Source organism: Galleria mellonella, unplaced genomic scaffold, assembly GCF_026898425.1.
Source record: "Galleria mellonella isolate WM207_F2 unplaced genomic scaffold, CSIRO_AGI_GalMel_v1 utg28, whole genome shotgun sequence".
Classification (NCBI taxonomy): domain Eukaryota; kingdom Metazoa; phylum Arthropoda; class Insecta; order Lepidoptera; family Pyralidae; genus Galleria; species Galleria mellonella.
The window spans coordinates 6177151-6195303 of record NW_026442064.1 but is presented as its reverse complement, the minus strand read 5'-3'; the positions used below and the strand labels follow the sequence as shown (position 1 = coordinate 6195303).

Sequence of the window (18153 nt, the reverse complement as noted above, 5' to 3'; positions counted from 1 at the left end):
CATAACAATTGATTAAATTTAAAAAAATAATAGTATAAAATAATAAAATTTATTAAAAATATAATATTTTTAACTAAATACTCACGTTTGCATGACACTGTTCCTTTAGTAAAATCTTCACCAAAATCATTAACAGCCCGACAAACGTATTCGCCAGAGTCTTCTGCATATACATATAAAATATCAAGGGAAACAAAACCCATATCGTAAACTGTCCGGTACCTATGACCAGATGGCAAAAGTTTGCCATTACGGTACCACTCAATTCGCAGTTTCGGATCTTCTTTGGGTTCTACGCGGCATTCAAAACGTACACCTTCTGATTCTTCAACGGTATGTGACTGAATCTGGGTAATAAATTTAGGAGGAGTACTGACCACTGGCTCGTCTTTTGGAACAGAACTGATTCGTCCTTTTTCGAGTTCTTTTATTTTCTCACCACTCATGCCCTGCGGCAGTTGTGATTCTAAAACGATATCACGTTTTGAACTGCAAGTGATCTTAGCAGTAGTTGTTGCTGAACCCCATTTGTTGGTGGCCCTGCAAGTATACTCTCCTGCATCACGAGCATATATATAATCAATATCCAATGCTATAAAGCCAAAATCATTAAGCATGTGTACGCGAGATCCAGTAGCGAAAGGTCTTCCATTGAAGAACCAATCTATTCTCATTGTAGGATCTCCTATTGGTTCTACACGGCAGTCGAAATGAATCGGTCCGCCTTCTGGTACATCAATATTGTCCTTAATTTCAACTGTAAATCTCGGTGGATTAGGCTTTTCATCTTCAACTGCAATTTCTTCCCTTTTATGTAAAGTCTCTTCCAATTTTTGAATACTTTCTGTACCTGATTTAAAGTGAGAAGGCAATTGGGGTTCTAAGATAATGCCTTGTCTACCCTTAACTTGCAGTTTGCAGGAAACAGTGGCTTCGCCGTGACGATTTGTGGCCTTGCAAGTATATAATCCAGCATCACGTTGATAAACTCCTCCAATTTCTAATATAACGAATCCGAAATCATTGATAGTCTTAACTCTAGATCCAGTCAACAGTGGTTTTCCATTATGATACCATTCGACTCTCATACTTGAATCATTTACAGGAACTAAGCGACACTCAAAGTGGGCCGACGAGTTTTCTGTTAAGATAAGATCCGACGGCGTTGTAATAAATTCTGGAGGATTTCCAGTTTCCGCCTCTGGTGTTAATGAATCTACAGTACCAGTATACCCTTCGAGAGCTGCGATTTTGTCAATAGTACCCTCCATGCCCTTAGGCAATTGAGATTCCAAGATGATATTACGCTTTCCTTGAACTTTCATTGTAGCTGTAGTTACCGCTTCTCCATAATTGTTATATGCTCTACATAAGTATTCTCCAGAATCTTCAGGATACGTAGGAGATATTTCAAGAATTACAAATCCAAAGTCACAGAATGTTCTAAATCTTGAGCCAGCTTTAAGAGACTTTCCATTCCAATACCATTCCACCTAAAAATAATAATATTTTGTATATACTAACAAACTTATTACAATATGAATTTAACGCTGAATAAGTTTAATTTTCATATATATTGTATAAATAAATTACTATTAACCTTATTCACAATCGTATTAATATAATTTCAATAGTTTTATAACTTAAAAAATGTTTCATTTTTATTACTTACTTTCAAGTTGGGATCATCAGTTGGAGTTAGTCGCGCTTCGAAGTGTGCATTTTCACCTTCTCTAAGATTTTCAATATTAGATAACGGAACTGTGAAAACAGGAGCCCTGCCTCTTTCTTCTTCAACTGTTGTATCCTTTCTACGAATCATCGAGTCTTCCAAGGTTTGTAATTTCTCCAATCCACCTTCCATGCCCTAAAATATAATAAAGATGTATGTTACTCATACTAATACAATAAAGAACCTAACTGTTTAATTTGACTTACTTAATACATACTATACTTTTATTTTAAATTCACGATAGAGACTTATGCAATTGCTTCAAGTTATTCAGTAAGGTATGACGAGTGATATATCGGTCGGATATTAGGCCTGGATAGGTCGAAGTTTCTTTGCGTGACAGAATCCGAAAACTAAAGAGACCGACATAACCCGAAGAATAAGCAAGCAGAAGTGGCAATGGGCTGGTCATATAGTTCGAAGAACTGACAACCAATGGTAAACAAGGGGTTCTTGAGTGACGACCCCATATAGACAAACGCAGTGTAAAACGACCCACCACTACATAGAGTGACGATCTCAAATACCTCAAAAGTTGAAATAGATGGCTCTGGACTGCAATCTATGGGGAAGGCCTATGTTCAGCAGTGGTCAGATAACATCTGATAAGATGATACTCGGGACTTAATGCGATGCGATTACAGGTAAATAATCCTTACTTACATACCCGATTTATATTATCGACGTTTTGACGTGGGTTGTACTATTACTTGTTTATGCTATATTAATAAAAGTTAGTATTGACCTTGAAAACCTTAACAATTTGTAATATAACAAATTGTTAAGTTTTAAGTATAAAGTGATTTCTTATAATCCATTCATATTTTTATTTATTTAAAATTAAAATATTTTGTATTAAGATTTTCAGCATTATTAATATTAATAAAGTATAAAACATTTCAAAATTTTTTGCAAAATGTCACCTATGGTGTTAAGTATTGTTAGGATTGATATTACAGATTCTTTCATAATAAAAAGATATCTTTTAGTTTAATCAATATATATAATAAATTGATTAAACTAAAAATAAAAAAGACTATACAAAATTAAATTACGTAAATATGTTTAAATAAAGATAAATTTTATAATTTATCAATAACTTACCCGCGGGAGTTGCGAGTCCAAGATTAAGTTCTCTTTCGATGTACACTTGAGAGTAGCCTTTGTAGAATCGCGGCCTAATTTGTTAGTTGCGACGCACTCATATACGCCAGAATTCTCTTCGTAACAATAAAGTATATCTAATATGACGATACCAAAGTCGTGGAAAGTTCTATATCGGTGTCCATGTGGCAATTTTTTACCATTATAGAACCACTCTACTTTAAGATCAGGGTCATCTACAGGCACCAGACGAGCCTCGAAGTGAGCACTTTGTCCTTCTACTAATTTTGTAACATCCTGTATCTGTGTTAAGAATTTCGGTGGTTCTGCTGAAGCCGCTGCAGGAGCTTGTTGTTGTTGCCCTTGCAGACTTTCTAACTCTCTAATCTTAGCCAATGAATCAGGTTGTAAGCTGTCTAAGTAAACTCCTCCACGTCCATAGCAACCAATAGTAGCTTTAGTAAAATCTTCTCCATATTTATTATATGCACGACATACATATTCACCAGAATCATGGTTTTGAGTGTACGCAATATCAAGAACTACAAAGCCGAAGTCTGACACGGTCTTTATCCTTGTTGAATGCCGCAACGGCTGACCGTTGTGGTACCACTCGATTTTCATATCAGGATCATCGACGGGTACAACAGTGCATTCAAAATGCGCTGATTGGCCATCCTTAAGTCCATCAATGTTCTGAATATGTGTAGTAAACCTCGGTTTTTGTCCTTTACTCTTATCTACACATTCTAACTTGACACTTATTTCAGCTTGACCCCATCTATTAGTGGCTCGGCAAGAGTATACGCCTGAGTCAGTGGTCTTAGTTCCTAGTATTTCAAGAACAACCATACCGAATGCATACACGGTACGAATACGATGACTAGCCTCAATTGTCTTTCCATTAAAGAACCATTCAATTACCATACTCTGGTCACCCGTGGGTATTAATGAAGCTTCGTAGTGAGCTATTTGACCTTCACTTATATCAACAATATCTTTGAATACACTAGTAAATTCAGGTGGCCTACCAGTATCATCATCAGGCTTTTGACCAGGTTCCCTACGAAGTGAATCCTCAAGATTTTGTATCTTTTCCAAGCCTTCTGTACCTTTAGGATGTTGAGTACGTTCGATAAGATTCTCTTTACTTGTGCAATAAATAGTTGAAGACGTGAAGGCTTCACCCCTCTTGTTATAAGCCTTGCATGTATATATTCCACTATCTCTTTCATAAACATCAATTAAATCTAAAGTCACAAAACCGAAATCACTAGTAAGTTTAAACCTTGATCCTTGTTCCAGTACTTTGCCATTAAAGTACCATTCAATTTTCAGATTAGGATCATTTTTCGGTTCAACTTGACCTTCTAAATGAAGTGCTTGTCCTTCTATTAGTTGATGCTCAGCTGCTATTGGGACAACCCATTCTGGCTTAGCGTATTCAGCATCAGGTACTGAAGGTCTTCTGCCTTTTGCAAGTCTAGCTTCTTCAGCTTGCTCAACAGCTTCAAGACCAGCTTTTCCTTGTGGGTGTTGAGTATCGAAATAAATGTTCTTATCTCCTGTACATCTCAGCGAACCGGATGTTGTTGCTGATCCCTTGCTGTTAGTTGCCTTACATGTGTAAATACCAGAATCCTCTTCATATGTGTGAGTAATGTCTAAAGATACATAACTAAAGTCATGAGTACTCTTATATCTTGTACCCGATGGTAAAGGTTTATTGTTAAAGAACCATTCAATCTTAAGTGTTGGATCTCTAGAAGGCTCTACATTACATTCAAAATGAATATTATCCCCTTCTTTGCATAATATGTTATTCAAATGAGAAATAAATACAGGTGTTTCATAAACTGGTTCTGGAGCCTCTGGTTTTGATGGCTTAGGTTGTTCTAAAGCCCCAATTCTATCAAGAGATTCAGGGTGAAGTGTTTCACCAAGTAGCCAATGACGATCTTCAATCTTAATGGAAGCAGTAGATACAGCTTCTCCCATAAGGTTGGTAGCTTTACAAGTATAAATACCAGAGTCATCAATTCTTAAACCATTGATAGATAACGTGACGAGTCCGAAATCGAAGGTACTCTTCAGTCTCGCACCAGTCGTTAGAGAGATACCATTTTTAAACCACTCGATTCTTAGATTAGGATCTGTACGTGGTTCTACCTGTGCTTCAAGGTATACATGTTGTCCTTCTACAAGTTTGTCGTAACTCTTCAAATGAGTAGTAAAGATTGGTGCTTGCTGAACTCCAGTATCAACAAACATCTCTGGAACTTTATTCATTGCTGCTTCTTTTAGCTGAATTTGTTCCCATGATTCAGGTCTCATCGCCTGGTCAACAATAGTGGATTTTGTCTTGACCTTCAGTGATGTCGAAGATACTGTGCTACCAGCTCTGTTAATAGCTTTGCACATATATAGTCCAGCATCTTGTGCTACTACTGAGTTTATATCTAATGTGACAAATCCAAAGTCATGCGTCGTGCGGAATCTGGAGCCTGAAAGTTATATAACATTTTAATATTAGTATAGAAGAATAATTATTTTGAATAAAAAATATGAAACTGTATTAGGTATTATTTTAAATGCGTTTACCCATTTTAAGTTCTACGCCATTGATATACCACTCAAAACGTAAGCTTGGATCACCAACAGGCACAACACGAGCTTCATAATGTGCATGTTGTCCTTCCCATAGTTCCGAAGGACCGGTAAGAACTTGTGTGAAAATTGGTTTTTCAAATTCACGTTCAGGTTCTTCACTTCTTTTAGGCTGTGGTTCCTCCAACCGTTGTATCTTTTTCATTCCTTCAGGATGTTGTGTGTCCATCTGGATAGCTGCTTTTGCTGTTGGTATAAATTTAATATAAATATATGTTTTTTGTAATTAATAAATATTAATTTATAATTCTGATATAGTAACTTACTTTTTATTCTCATAGCAGCAGTTGTAACTGCCTCTCCGAGAAGATTCGATGCTCTACACATATATACGCCTTCATCTTCATCGCGCACATGGGTAATAGTCATGGATACATAACCGAAGTCATGAGTCTTAGTTATTCGAGAACTGTCTTCGATTAGTTTTTCATTTCTAAACCATTCCACTTTAAGAGTAGGATCCCCAACTGGAATAAGTCGACAATCAAAGTGCGCAGTTTGTCCTTCTTGTATGTTGTCTATATTTTGTAGAGGTTGCGTAAATACTGGTCTCTGTCTAGTAACTGGTTCTGGTATCTCGGGACGTTTGAATGGTTCCACTGATTCTAACTCTCGGATCTTCTCTAGACCTTCCGGACGTTGAGATTCCGATATGATACTACCTTTTGCGGTTACTGTCATAGATATTGATGATGTGCACTGTCCAAGAGCATTGATTGCTTTAACCGAATATTCACCAGCGTCTTCAGGAACACAGTGCTGAATATCTAATGACACATAACCAAAATCAAAAGTGATATGGAACCTTGAAGCAGATTGCAGGGCTTTTCCATTATGATAAAATTCAATACGTAAATTAGGATCGTGTACAGGTTCGACTTGACATTCAAAGTGAGCTGTTTTGCCTTCAAATACATGTGTTGTTCCCCTCAGCTCAGTAACGAACCTTGGCGGACTAATCTTAGGTTCTTCAACTTCTAATCTCGTATGATGACCTTGTGCTTCTAGTTGCCTAATCTTTTCCAATCCATTCGGATGTTGAGTATCCAGAATAATACTCCTGTGCCCTAAAAATATGCATATAAATTACTAAACATGCTAAAGCCACTCTAAACTCTGGAATGAAAATTAATTTCAATAATTTAATTAGATGTATTGCTTGTTTGCAAATAAGGTGAATCAACAAAATTAATAAAAAGAAAGGTTAACTTTCAACTTCTTCCATATTCATTTTATTTTTTATTTTTATAACATTATATTCAGCGAGATGGGAGACAGGCGTGATAGATTTATATGTAATAATAATAATCAACACTTTAATCATGATATTATCTTTCATAATACTCTTCAAATATTTTACGTAAAGTTGTTATTAGTAAAAATAAGAATATGTTTACTAATATCAACTAAGGGGACAATTTAGAATTAAATCCAGTAATATAATATCTACGATATGCTTTTGCTTATGATTTTTAGGAGCTTATATAGTCCGTTACATTATAAAATATTAAACATAAATTTATTTACCTGCAACCTTCAACGTGCATGTATTAACAGCTTCACCAAGTTTATTGGTAGCTTTACACATGTACGTGCCGGAGTCTTCCGCATAAGAGTATAGAATATCTAGGGCAACATAGCCGAAGTCATGTGTTGTTCTGTACCTATGGCCTGTTTTGATCTTTTGTCCATTGAGGAACCATTCAATCTTTAAGTCTGGGTCATTGATTGGCTCAACTCTACATTCGAAGTGGGCACGGTCACCTTCTTTCAAATTCTCAAGACTTGTTAAAGCAGTTAAGAATACAGGCCTTTGTCCAGGCTGTTCTTCTTCAACAGCTTTAGGTCTCTCATATCTTTCCAGTTCTTGGATCTTCCTCAATCTTTGTTCATCAAGTGTATCAAGATAAAGTCCAGATTTAGCTGAAAAATAATACAATTAATACCATTAAATACCATTAAATTTATATATAACTATTTCCTTATATAAATTGTAATACATTTAAATTTCTTCACACTCACCATCTACTTTGACAGAGCTAGTAGTTACAGCTTCCCCTACAGCGTTTGTTGCTTTACACATGTAGGTACCTGTATCTTCAGCATAGGCATACAAAATGTCTAGTGCTACATATCCGAAATCGTAAGTAGTTTTGAAGCGGTGACCTTGCTGGATCGGTCTTCCATTGCAGTACCATTCGACACGCATAGTAGGATCGTTCACGGGAGTTAATGTTGCTTCAAGATGAACCGGTTTGCCTTCAGCTACTTGAACATTTTTAAGTGGCCTTCCAAACTGTGGCTTTTCAGCAACAAAGCTCTCATCACGAACCACCTTCTTGTATCTGCTGTCATCTTCTAAATACTGAATCTTTTCCAATGCACTTTCATGTTGCGTGTCCCTTATTATAGATTCCTTGGCTGTAATAATGATAGCATTTTTAAAGAATTTCAATACCTATAAATAATATAATATAATAATCTACCAGAGGGAGACTTTGTACAAAAGTCGATTACTTGGGTACCTCTGTCCCATTCGTGTTTCAACCGTGAAGCAGTTGTGTTTGCATGGCTGTGTTTCGGTTTGAAGGGTGGGATATGGCGTGAATTTACTGGGTACAGAGGAATAACATCTGAGTCCTTAGGAATGGCAACGCATGGGGGGTATCATGGGCGAAACAGTATACTCTGTTATGTCCATGGTACTGCTCATGTCTATAGGCGACGGTTACCACTTTCCATCAGGTGGGCCGTCAGCTTGTTTGCCATTCTAAATTGTATATAAAAAAAATATATAGTACTGAGTAATCCAAATATTACATGTATATACATTAAAAGATATTTTAAAGTATTCTCTTTAATTTTTCATTGTATTGAATGTTTTTTAAACTAATTTTTACTTACATTGTACATTCAACTTGATAGATGATGTTGCTTGCCCTAAGTTATTTATGACCTTGCATGTATATTCTCCAGAATCTTCTCCATAAACAGTGAGAACGTCAAGTGCTGCAAACCCAAAGTCAAAAGCAGTACGGTAGCGATGACCGCTCTGTAGAACCTTTCCATTGAAGTACCATTCAACCCGCATATTGGGGTCTGGATATGGTTCGATGCGACATTCATAGTGAGCGCTCTGACCTTCTACAAGTCTTGATGGTCCATTTAATTGAGTGATAAATCTAGGTGCTTGATTAACTTGAACCTCTACATCTTCTCTGCGTTGATAACGCGAGGTATCTTCCAACTGCTGTATTTTCTCTAAAGCACTTTCATGTTGTGATTCAAGTTGCAACGATGCCTTGGCTATGTAAAAAAGTACTGTGTTACGTACTATTCAAATAAAATGCAATAATATTGAATCTAATATTACTAAAATACTTACATTGTACAATTAGTGTAGATGAAGTTACAGCTTCTCCTAGTTCATTTATTGCTCGGCATGTGTACGTTCCAGAGTCCTCAGGATTTACATACTTCATATTAAGAGCAACATATCCAAAGTCATGCATCGTTGTCAATCGATTGGCTAAAAATAATAATTCATTAGTCTATTAAAATCTAACAAATTTAACCTGAAATGTGATAACAATAAGTCTGTAATACTTACATGCTTCAATTGGTACACCATTACGCAGCCATTCTACCCGTAGTTTTGGGTCACCCACAGGAATAAGTCGCGCTTCAAAGTGTGCGGCTTGATTTTCGGCTACTCTTATATCTTTCATAGGCATCGTGAATACTGGTGCTTGAGTAATAATTTCATCTTGTGCGCTATGCCTTTGATACCTTGATGTATCTTCAAGTTGAGTTAACCTTGTCAAGGCTCCTTCATGTTGAGACTCCAAATATATAGATTTTTTGGAATGTACAATTGCAATTCCTGATGTAACTGCTTCTCCGAGAGCATTTATGGCTCTACAAGTATAAGTTCCAGAATCTTCAGGTAAGCAAGACATTATATCAAGAGCTACGAAACCGAAATTATTTGTTTCTGTAAACCTTGAACCGCTTTTGAGAGGTTTATTGTTATGATACCATTCTACCTTCATCGTTGCATCTGAGACTGGAATGAGTCTGCATTCAAAATGTGCACGTTGGCCTTCTTTTATTTCAATGTTTTTCAAAGATGTCGTGAAAATAGGAGCTTGTGTAGTGACTTCGTCAACAAAATCACTTCTCTGATATCTAGATCTGTCTTCCAATACATGAATTTGCTCCAATCCAGCCTCATTTTGTGTACCTCTAACAATATCAGCTGTTCCTCGACAAGTTAATCTACAACTTACTTCGTCTGTACCCACAAGGTTTACAGCTCTGCAAGTATATATACCTGAGTCTTCAGCAATTAAATCAATTATATCCAGTGCTACGTATCCAAAATCATGAATAGGTCTGAATCTGTGACCAATAGTAACAGGTTGTCCATTCTTAAACCACTCTACTTTAAGATTGGAATCAGTAACTGGTTCCAATTTGCATTCAAAGTGAACATGGTTTCCTTCGATCACATTTTCTATAGATTTAGGTTTGGTTACAAAATGAGGTTTGATATTTATAGATTCATCTATAACTTCAGATTTCTTATATCTTGAGGCGTCTTCCAAATACTGAATTTTCTCTAGTCCCGATGGATGTTGTGATTCAAATATTAAGTCCTTTTTAGCAATTACACGCAACGCACATGAAGTTACTGCTTCACCTAGCTGATTTGTAGCTTGGCAAGTGTAAACTCCAGAATCTTCTGGATAAACACTTAATAAGTCAAGAGCCACATAATCGAATTCATAAGCAGGTCTAAACCTATGCCCTGTCTTGATTGGTCTGCCATTACAGAACCATTCTACTCTCATTGTAGGGTCGCCAACAGGTTGTAATCTGCATTCCAAATGTACATTGGTGCCTTCAATAGTTTCAATATTATGCAATGCCCTTGAGAACTGAGGTGCCTGCATTACGGTAATATCTTCCTGTACTTGTCTGCTTCTTCTAGCAGCATCTTCCAGCATTTGTATTTGTTCAATAGCTTGTTCGTTTTGTGTTTCTGTCAAAATATCTGACCTCTCAATAACACGTACCATTGCAGACGTGTGAGCGGATCCTAAATGATTTACAGCTCGAACAGTGTACTCTCCTGTATCAGCCGATGTAGCATGAATTATATCTAATGCTACGAATCCAAAATCATAGTAAGTCCTAAATCGAGAACCTACTGTTATGGCTCTGCCATTGTGGAACCATTCTACTCTCATTGTAGGGTCACCCATTGGTTCTAGTCTACATTCAAGATGAATATTCTTTCCCTCAGAAATCGGTGCTGGATCTGAGAGAGGTTGTACAAAAACCGGTTTAGATTTTGAGATTTCTTCAATTTGGTACATGGGTTCCACAAATTTAGATTCTTCTATTTGTCTGGTTTTTTCATATAAACCACGATGAATACTTGACGTATCAATACTCGATCGCGCTGAAAAGTAGTTATCATATTATATTATTAATATTAAATAACTAAAAGGGAGATATGTAACAAAAATCGTCTTTATGGGTATTTATACCACATTCGTGTTTCTACCGTGAAGCAGTTGTATTTGCATGACTTCAGTTTAAAGTCTGAGATATAGTAGTAAAATAACAGAATACGAAGGCATAGTCCTCAGAATTAACAATGTATGCAGGGTACCATCGACATCAAAGTGTATGCTATGATATCCATGGTATTGTTCATGATTATAGACGACAGTTATCATTTTCTATCAGCTTATTTGCCATTCTAAATATAATAAAAAAAAAATATTTTTACTTACTTTCAACTGTCATAGATGCGCTAAGTTGCGCCTCTCCTGCTGCATTACGAGCAACAACAGTATACACGCCGGAATCTTCAGCACGCACGCTACTAATATCCAACGCGACGTACCCAAAGTCATAGTATGTCTGAATACGATTTGCAGTCTTAATTTGTTTTCCATTAAAGTACCACTCCACATTCATGGTCAAGTCACTTTGTGGCTCAACCCTTGCTTCAAAATGTGCACTCTGTCCTTCAACAATTTTGTTAGTACCTTTCAATGGTCCCAAAAATCGAGGTTTTTGTGTTACTCTTGTTTCTTCTTCTGTTCTTCTCATATATTTGCTCGAGTCTTCAAGATGTTGTATTTTTTCTAAACCGCCTGGATGTTGTGACTCCGCAATAATATCTTTCTTTGTTACTATTGATAGATTCGCATTAGTTGTTGCTTGGCCTAGTGCATTATAGGCTCTGCAAGTATAATGGCCGGCATCGTGTACGGTCACTGATTTTATAGTTAGTGCTACATAACCAAAATTAAAGAATGTAGTTATTCTTGAACTTGCTTCGACAGGACGTCCATCTTTTAACCATTCTACTCTTAAAGTGGAATCTCCCACAGGTTCTAGTCGAGCCTCGAAGTGAGCGAAACCACCTTCCTTAATATTTACTTGATCCCTAATAGGAGTCTTAAATTCTGGTCTCTGAGTACTCTCAGGGACTTCCTGATAATATTTTTGGTGTTGTTGTTGTTGATAAGCTTCTAATTGCTCAGTCTTCTCGATGTATCGGCGCTGTTCTGGTATACCGAGGTCTGCAGTTACTGTACTCCTAGCTGCTACTCTGATACTAGCGGTACTAATGGCCTCACCCAATTTATTAACAGCCCTCACTGTGTACGAACCTGCATCTTCAGCCCGTAGGTGCATGATGTTAAGGGAGACGTAACCGAAGTTGAAGATTGACGTGATTCGCGAGCTGGCTGTAATGGGTCTTCCATCTTTATACCACTCTACTCTCATCGTAGGATCACTAACTGGAGTTAGTTGCGCTTCAAAGTGAGCATTTCTTCCTTCTTGAAGTTCACCGAGGTCTTGTAGTGGCCTTATAAATTGTGGCCTTTGTAACGATTGTTCTTCGATCGATTCTTGGTGCTGGTACTTTGAGTAATCTTCTAATTGCTGAATATATTGTAGACTTTGCGGATGTTGACTTGTTCTTTCAATAGTAGCTCTCGGTGTTACCTGTAATATAGCTTTCGTTTCAGCAACTCCTGTAGCGCTAGTCGCGCGGCAAGTATATTCTCCACTATCTTGAATATTAAGACTGAGCATGTCTAGAGAAATATAACCAAATCGGAATATTGATGTAAACCTAGAACCTGGAACAAGAAAATATTAAGGTATTATGAAAATGTAAATGAACTAAATTATTTATTTATTATTATAATTATATAAAAATTAAATATGATACTTACTAGCTTCAATACTTTGTCCATTCTTCAACCATTCTATCTTCATCGTTGGATCGCCTACCGGTTCTATCCTCGTTTCAAAGTGAATTTTGCCACCTTCCATCTGCGTAACACTTTTGAGTGGCACGATAAACTGTGGTGGAGGATATACTCGGTCTTCCTCTCCTGGAGGAATATAAGGTCTTGCTCTTTCCACGTGCCTCAAATATATGATTTCTGGTCCAGGAGCAGGTCTAAAATAAAAATACACCTCTTTTATTATAATCTATAACTAACAACATAATTTACTTATGTATTTATGAAATCTAAATTCATTAGTGTTTTAAACTTATTTTCTAAAATAAAAGTGATTATATCTTATTTAACCTTTAACATCATTGGTACTCGATTCTCACTATGTACTCAGCAAAAGACCTGTCGTAATAATAAATAGATATATATATTATTAGCATGTATGTATTTATTGAGTTATGAAAGCTAATAAAATTAGAGTTATGTCAGGGTAAAAGTTCCCGAGTATTCTCTACCTACTTCACATAGGTACGGCTTTATGTTCAGTAAGATAATTTTATATATGCTTTTTTTTTTATAACACAATACTACTTACTCTGGTTCAATGATCTTTGTAGGCCGGGGTAAGTGCAGACGCTTTTGCTCAGGCGGAGGCTCTTTTGGTACTTCGACATAGAGCCTTGCCCGAGTAGCGGTGGAACCTGCGACGTTCTGGGCGGTGCATTGGTACCATGCCGCATCCGACGCCTTGGCTCGCGGAATGTCCAGCGTCGAGGCCCCACCATCGGTATTAATTCGTAACTCTGGATTGGGTATAATTTGTACGCCGTCCTTCTGCCATGTGATTCGTGGTGTGGGTGTGCCGACTGCTCGTGCATTTAATACTACAGGTTCGCCTTCGCGAACACTCAAGGTACTGAAACGCTCAACAAACTTAGGAGCGACTACTTGTTCCTTTTCAATTACATTCAGTCTACATTGAAAAGATACTTCTCCACTCTTATTGCGCGCAACACACGTTACCACACCGCTATCACGGAGTTCGACGTTTGTAATCATAAGTGCATGATTACCAGATTCGTTTACTAATATCTTATGATTATAATCGTCTCGAATTTGTCTATCGTTAATGAACCACGTGACTTCTGGGTAAGGTCTGCCAGTGACGCGGCAATCGAATCGCGTCATTTTGCCCTCCGTTACATCGCGGTCTTGGCAGACTCTTACAAATTGCGGAGCGAGAGCTTTTTCAGTTACTTCTACTCTTTCTTCATACCCTGTTTGTTGTGAGTCTATAATATATTGTGACTTCTGATCTTGGAAATATGTTTCTTGAGGAGATTCGACGGCAAGATACGCCGACGTTACAATACACCCGTTGGGGTTTTCAGCTAATAAAGTATAGTGGCCAATATCAGACTTTTGTGTATTTCTTACCCTAAGTGTCGTTTGATTATGTGTCGTTACTATTTCGTGTTTATTCGAATTGACTATCCTCTGCCCGTTCTTGAACCATGTTACCCGTGGTCTGGGATTACCAGACAATTGTACCTGGAATTGCGCGTCAGCTCCCTCTTGAAGTTTAGAATTTCTGGGTTTCTGTGATATTTTAGGCGGGGCTACAGGACCCAAGGACTTATCAATTTCTGTGCTAATATGAATGTCAGATTCTCCGATATATCTCTTGGTGATAGTTTCTCTGAAGGATACTTCTCTCAAAAGTCTATACTCAAATGTATCGACTTTGAAATCCTCGGTAGAAGAGTAATCGGAACCATTGGTGTAGGCAATTTTTTGCATTTGCCGGGACTGTTCCGTAGAGTATCCTTGAGTGCCATACGATTTGTGTTCGACACTTTCGCTGACATGCCGGTAGCTCTGTTGTTGAGAAGACTGTTGAGCAGGTACAGGGACTCCCTCAGGCTGTATGTACACTGAACAAATCGCTTCGCCGTACTGATTGCGAGCCGTGCATGTGTACTCGCCCTCATCACCTGGCCCGATTTGTTTAATTAGCAACGACACGTCACCGGTTTGTTCATTGTAGCTCATACTGTACTTATTACATTCTACTAGTGGTGCTTTCTTTCTAGTCCACGACACTACAGGTGTTGGGTTACCTCTCAGTTTTCCCTCGAATTTTGCATTTCCGCCCTGTGCAAATCTTGCATTTTTGAAGATTTGTTCGAATATTGGCGGTGAAGGATCACCGGGTCTGCCTACGGTGATGGGCAAGCGATCGCCAGTGCTCTCCACTGCAACAAAGAAAAATCTTCATAAATAATAATTCATTTCATAAAAAATTACTGTTTTAAGATCGGATATAAAATTTAATAACAATATGTTATTATCAAAATAGTATGAGTAAAGTATTCCTCTGAGAAAATCAACAAAGTTCACTCCCGACAATTCAATAAAATACCCAGATTATTTATTCTTATAAATGCACCTCTTTGTACATGATCATCATATATACAATATGAATATTTGTGAATATGTGTAATGTTTGTTAGACAAATAAACGTTTTAAGAGCGGATGTAAAATTTTATAACAACATGTTACTATTAAAGTAATATTATGGGTAATACATTCAAAATCAACCAGGTCAGAAGTTCAGTTCAGGCTCATTTGGCTTCTTAATTTATTTATTGATAATAAAGTTTATTCACTTACTGCGTTTAATATGTCAATTCACTAATTATATATTAATAACAATTTATAGCTGTTTTGTTATTTGCCACTACTGAACGAAGGCTATCAGTGTATGTGAATAACATATTAAAGTAATCATCATATTAGCCATTAACTGTCCACTGCTGAACATAGACATTCTCCTTGGCAGTTTTGCCAGTAATAGCAGTACGCAGGTTGGCAACCGCAGTTAGACTTTGGTGATGCTTTAAGAGGGTTGCCGCTGCCCATACCTCAAGAATTAGATTTCCTTAGTCGCCTCTTGCGATACGAAGGAGGGGGTGGCCCACTCTATGCACAAGGGGGAACACTTGGCTTATTAAAATATATCGACTTAATTTTACATCAAGACTGGCTATAGTAATAGCTGTAAAATCTGCATTTAATTTCACTTTGAATGTCATTGTTTATAATTTAAACAAGTGGGGAGATGTTTGCTTAATAAATAACTTATAGCTATACATGCTTGCAACATTAATTAATAATAAAGTAAACGTGCTATATATGTGTTTCTCACAACAAATTGTTTGCTCTTGGGAATGAGATATTTTGCTATAGTAAAAGGTATCCTTTATTATGTTGGGTCGGGTGATTTGTCTGTTTATTTACCTTCCCTCATTGACCTACTAATGTACGCGTATAAATCAAGACACATACGCACTCGCCCGTGGCCTTTGCGTTATTGTCCTTTCCGTGTACGGCAGTGTACGCGAAGATCGCGAGACAATATTGCCTTACATTACACCGCATAATAACATTATCGCTACGCCAAAATTTGTCCAAATTAGTCCAGTAATTTATGCGCGATGCATGAATAAGGACGTTAACGTTACAGTTTCATTATATGTATAAAAACAAATTGTGATATGCGCCGTATGCTCCCGGCATATCTTTCTTTCCTGTGGGTATCTTAAGCGACTAAGGGAATTTCAAAGTCGAGAAATGGGAAGTAGTAGCAGAACTCTCTCTTTAGATATAACTAAAGCCTAACTGCGGTTGTCAATCCGCCTGCCAAGCGTAACAACTACCTTCTGTCAAAACCCCCAATAACGAGAGGCCTATATTCAGCACTGACAGTTAACAGCTGATATGACGATGACGACGTTAAAAAGATATAAACAATGATAATTTTTTTGTCATCTTCTTTCTATACCTATAATAAATCTGTAGAGAGGTCAATTCTGTACATGAAATATATTTTCAAAATAACCATCAGGGGGTGATTAGTGATCGATACTGATGCCAAAACTGCAATCAGTAAAATTTTTGTCTGTATGTCTGTCTGTCTGTATGTTCGTTATAGAAACAAAACCTACACGACGGATTTTAACGAAACTTGGTACAATTATTCTTCATACTCCTGGGCAGGTTATAGTATACTTTTCGTGACGCTACGATTAATAGGAGCAAGGTAGTGAAGGGAAATGTTAGGAAAACGGAAGAAGTTACTCCATTTTTAGCTTCCGTCGCGTGTGCAGCCTTAAATGGCCATATTTTAAATGTAATAATGTCCACCCGTGCGACGCTGGGACGGGCCGCTAATGTTTTAATATGGATAGATAGATATAGACGTGTCTAAATCTGCGTTCCGTTATAACAGATAATGAAAAAACTACAGATAGAACATAAAATATATTTACATTTTTTTTTTATTCTTTGTTCTAATTCCTAAATATGATGTAGATAGATCTATATTAAATATCTCTTTAAAAACTAATTCACTGTACTATTATTAAATAACATAATAAAATTTGTATAACTCCAACGCAGAATTAAATTCTAATAACGGATAATTAAATAATGAAAATTAGTTCTCAATTGTCTAAAATATCGTATCATCACAGAAAAAATATACTATTAAATTAGGAATTTCTATTCTTTAAATGAGAATATAAATAAATAAATGTTACGGAAATTGTTCTCCAAAAAAATATACAAATTTTAATAGTAGCAAAACTGAGCAGTTATTTTGTATTCAAAAACTACTCAAATGATTTTCATGAAATTTCAATTGCATGAAAAAAAAATGGAACCAATCTGAAAATCCAAATAAAAAAAATCGTGTCGGTTTATCAGTGACGGTGTTTTGCGATAACAAACATAAAATAAATGCAGTCGAATTGAAAACCTCCTATATTTGTAAAAACGTATACTGACAAGATCAAGCACAAGGCGCGCTGACTCACAATTCAGCCGCAACGCGGTATCTCGTACGTCTATTTTTGGATACCCCTTAGGATTTTGTTACAATCGCCATTTTAGATTCACAGTAGTTACAACAATAGATATAATATTACCAATATAATAAAATTGTAACTAGACGATGTCTGTGCATGGAAAATATTAAAAAAAAAACAATATTAGGTTTATATATAATAAGAAAGGCAAAAGAAGTCAAAACAAAAATAAATAACATTTTTGTCTGTCTTCATGTTTGTTCCGGCATCATGTAAAAACTACTGCACCAAATTGGCTTTGGTTTCCACAATGGTATTCCTGAAGGTCTACCTTAAAATCTGGTGTATTTCTTCGCAGGGGTGCACGAGAGCGCCATATTTACAGAAACATGAATACCGTGTTAAAATGCTTGCATGATTTAGAAGAAGTAAGCAGATAAACAGACTTTGTTATCTACTTATTGTGTATGAAATATTTATTAAATAATTATAACAAAACTAACTTTT

General features: G+C 36.7%; 1 protein-coding gene across 13 annotated transcripts in view; it reads right to left on the bottom strand.

The window, feature by feature from the left end:
* LOC113518820 (titin) overlaps nt 1-18153 on the bottom strand; it is a 121907-nt gene that overhangs the window by 86626 nt on the left and 17128 nt on the right. For all 13 annotated transcript variants that reach the window (XM_052895390.1, XM_052895392.1, XM_052895393.1 and 10 more), the window contains exons 2-14: nt 13373-15032; nt 12769-12998; nt 11308-12672; nt 9114-10970; nt 8889-9032; nt 8408-8809; nt 7526-7924; nt 7031-7426; nt 5770-6570; nt 5438-5689; nt 2837-5340; nt 1673-1867; nt 86-1493 (exon numbers count right to left, since the gene is read on the bottom strand). In XM_052895390.1, the coding sequence (XP_052751350.1) occupies nt 86-1493; nt 1673-1867; nt 2837-5340; nt 5438-5689; nt 5770-6570; nt 7031-7426; nt 7526-7924; nt 8408-8809; nt 8889-9032; nt 9114-10970; nt 11308-12672; nt 12769-12998; nt 13373-15032 (11613 nt within the window). The remainder of the gene's footprint in view (nt 1-85; nt 1494-1672; nt 1868-2836; nt 5341-5437; nt 5690-5769; nt 6571-7030; nt 7427-7525; nt 7925-8407; nt 8810-8888; nt 9033-9113; nt 10971-11307; nt 12673-12768; nt 12999-13372; nt 15033-18153) is intronic.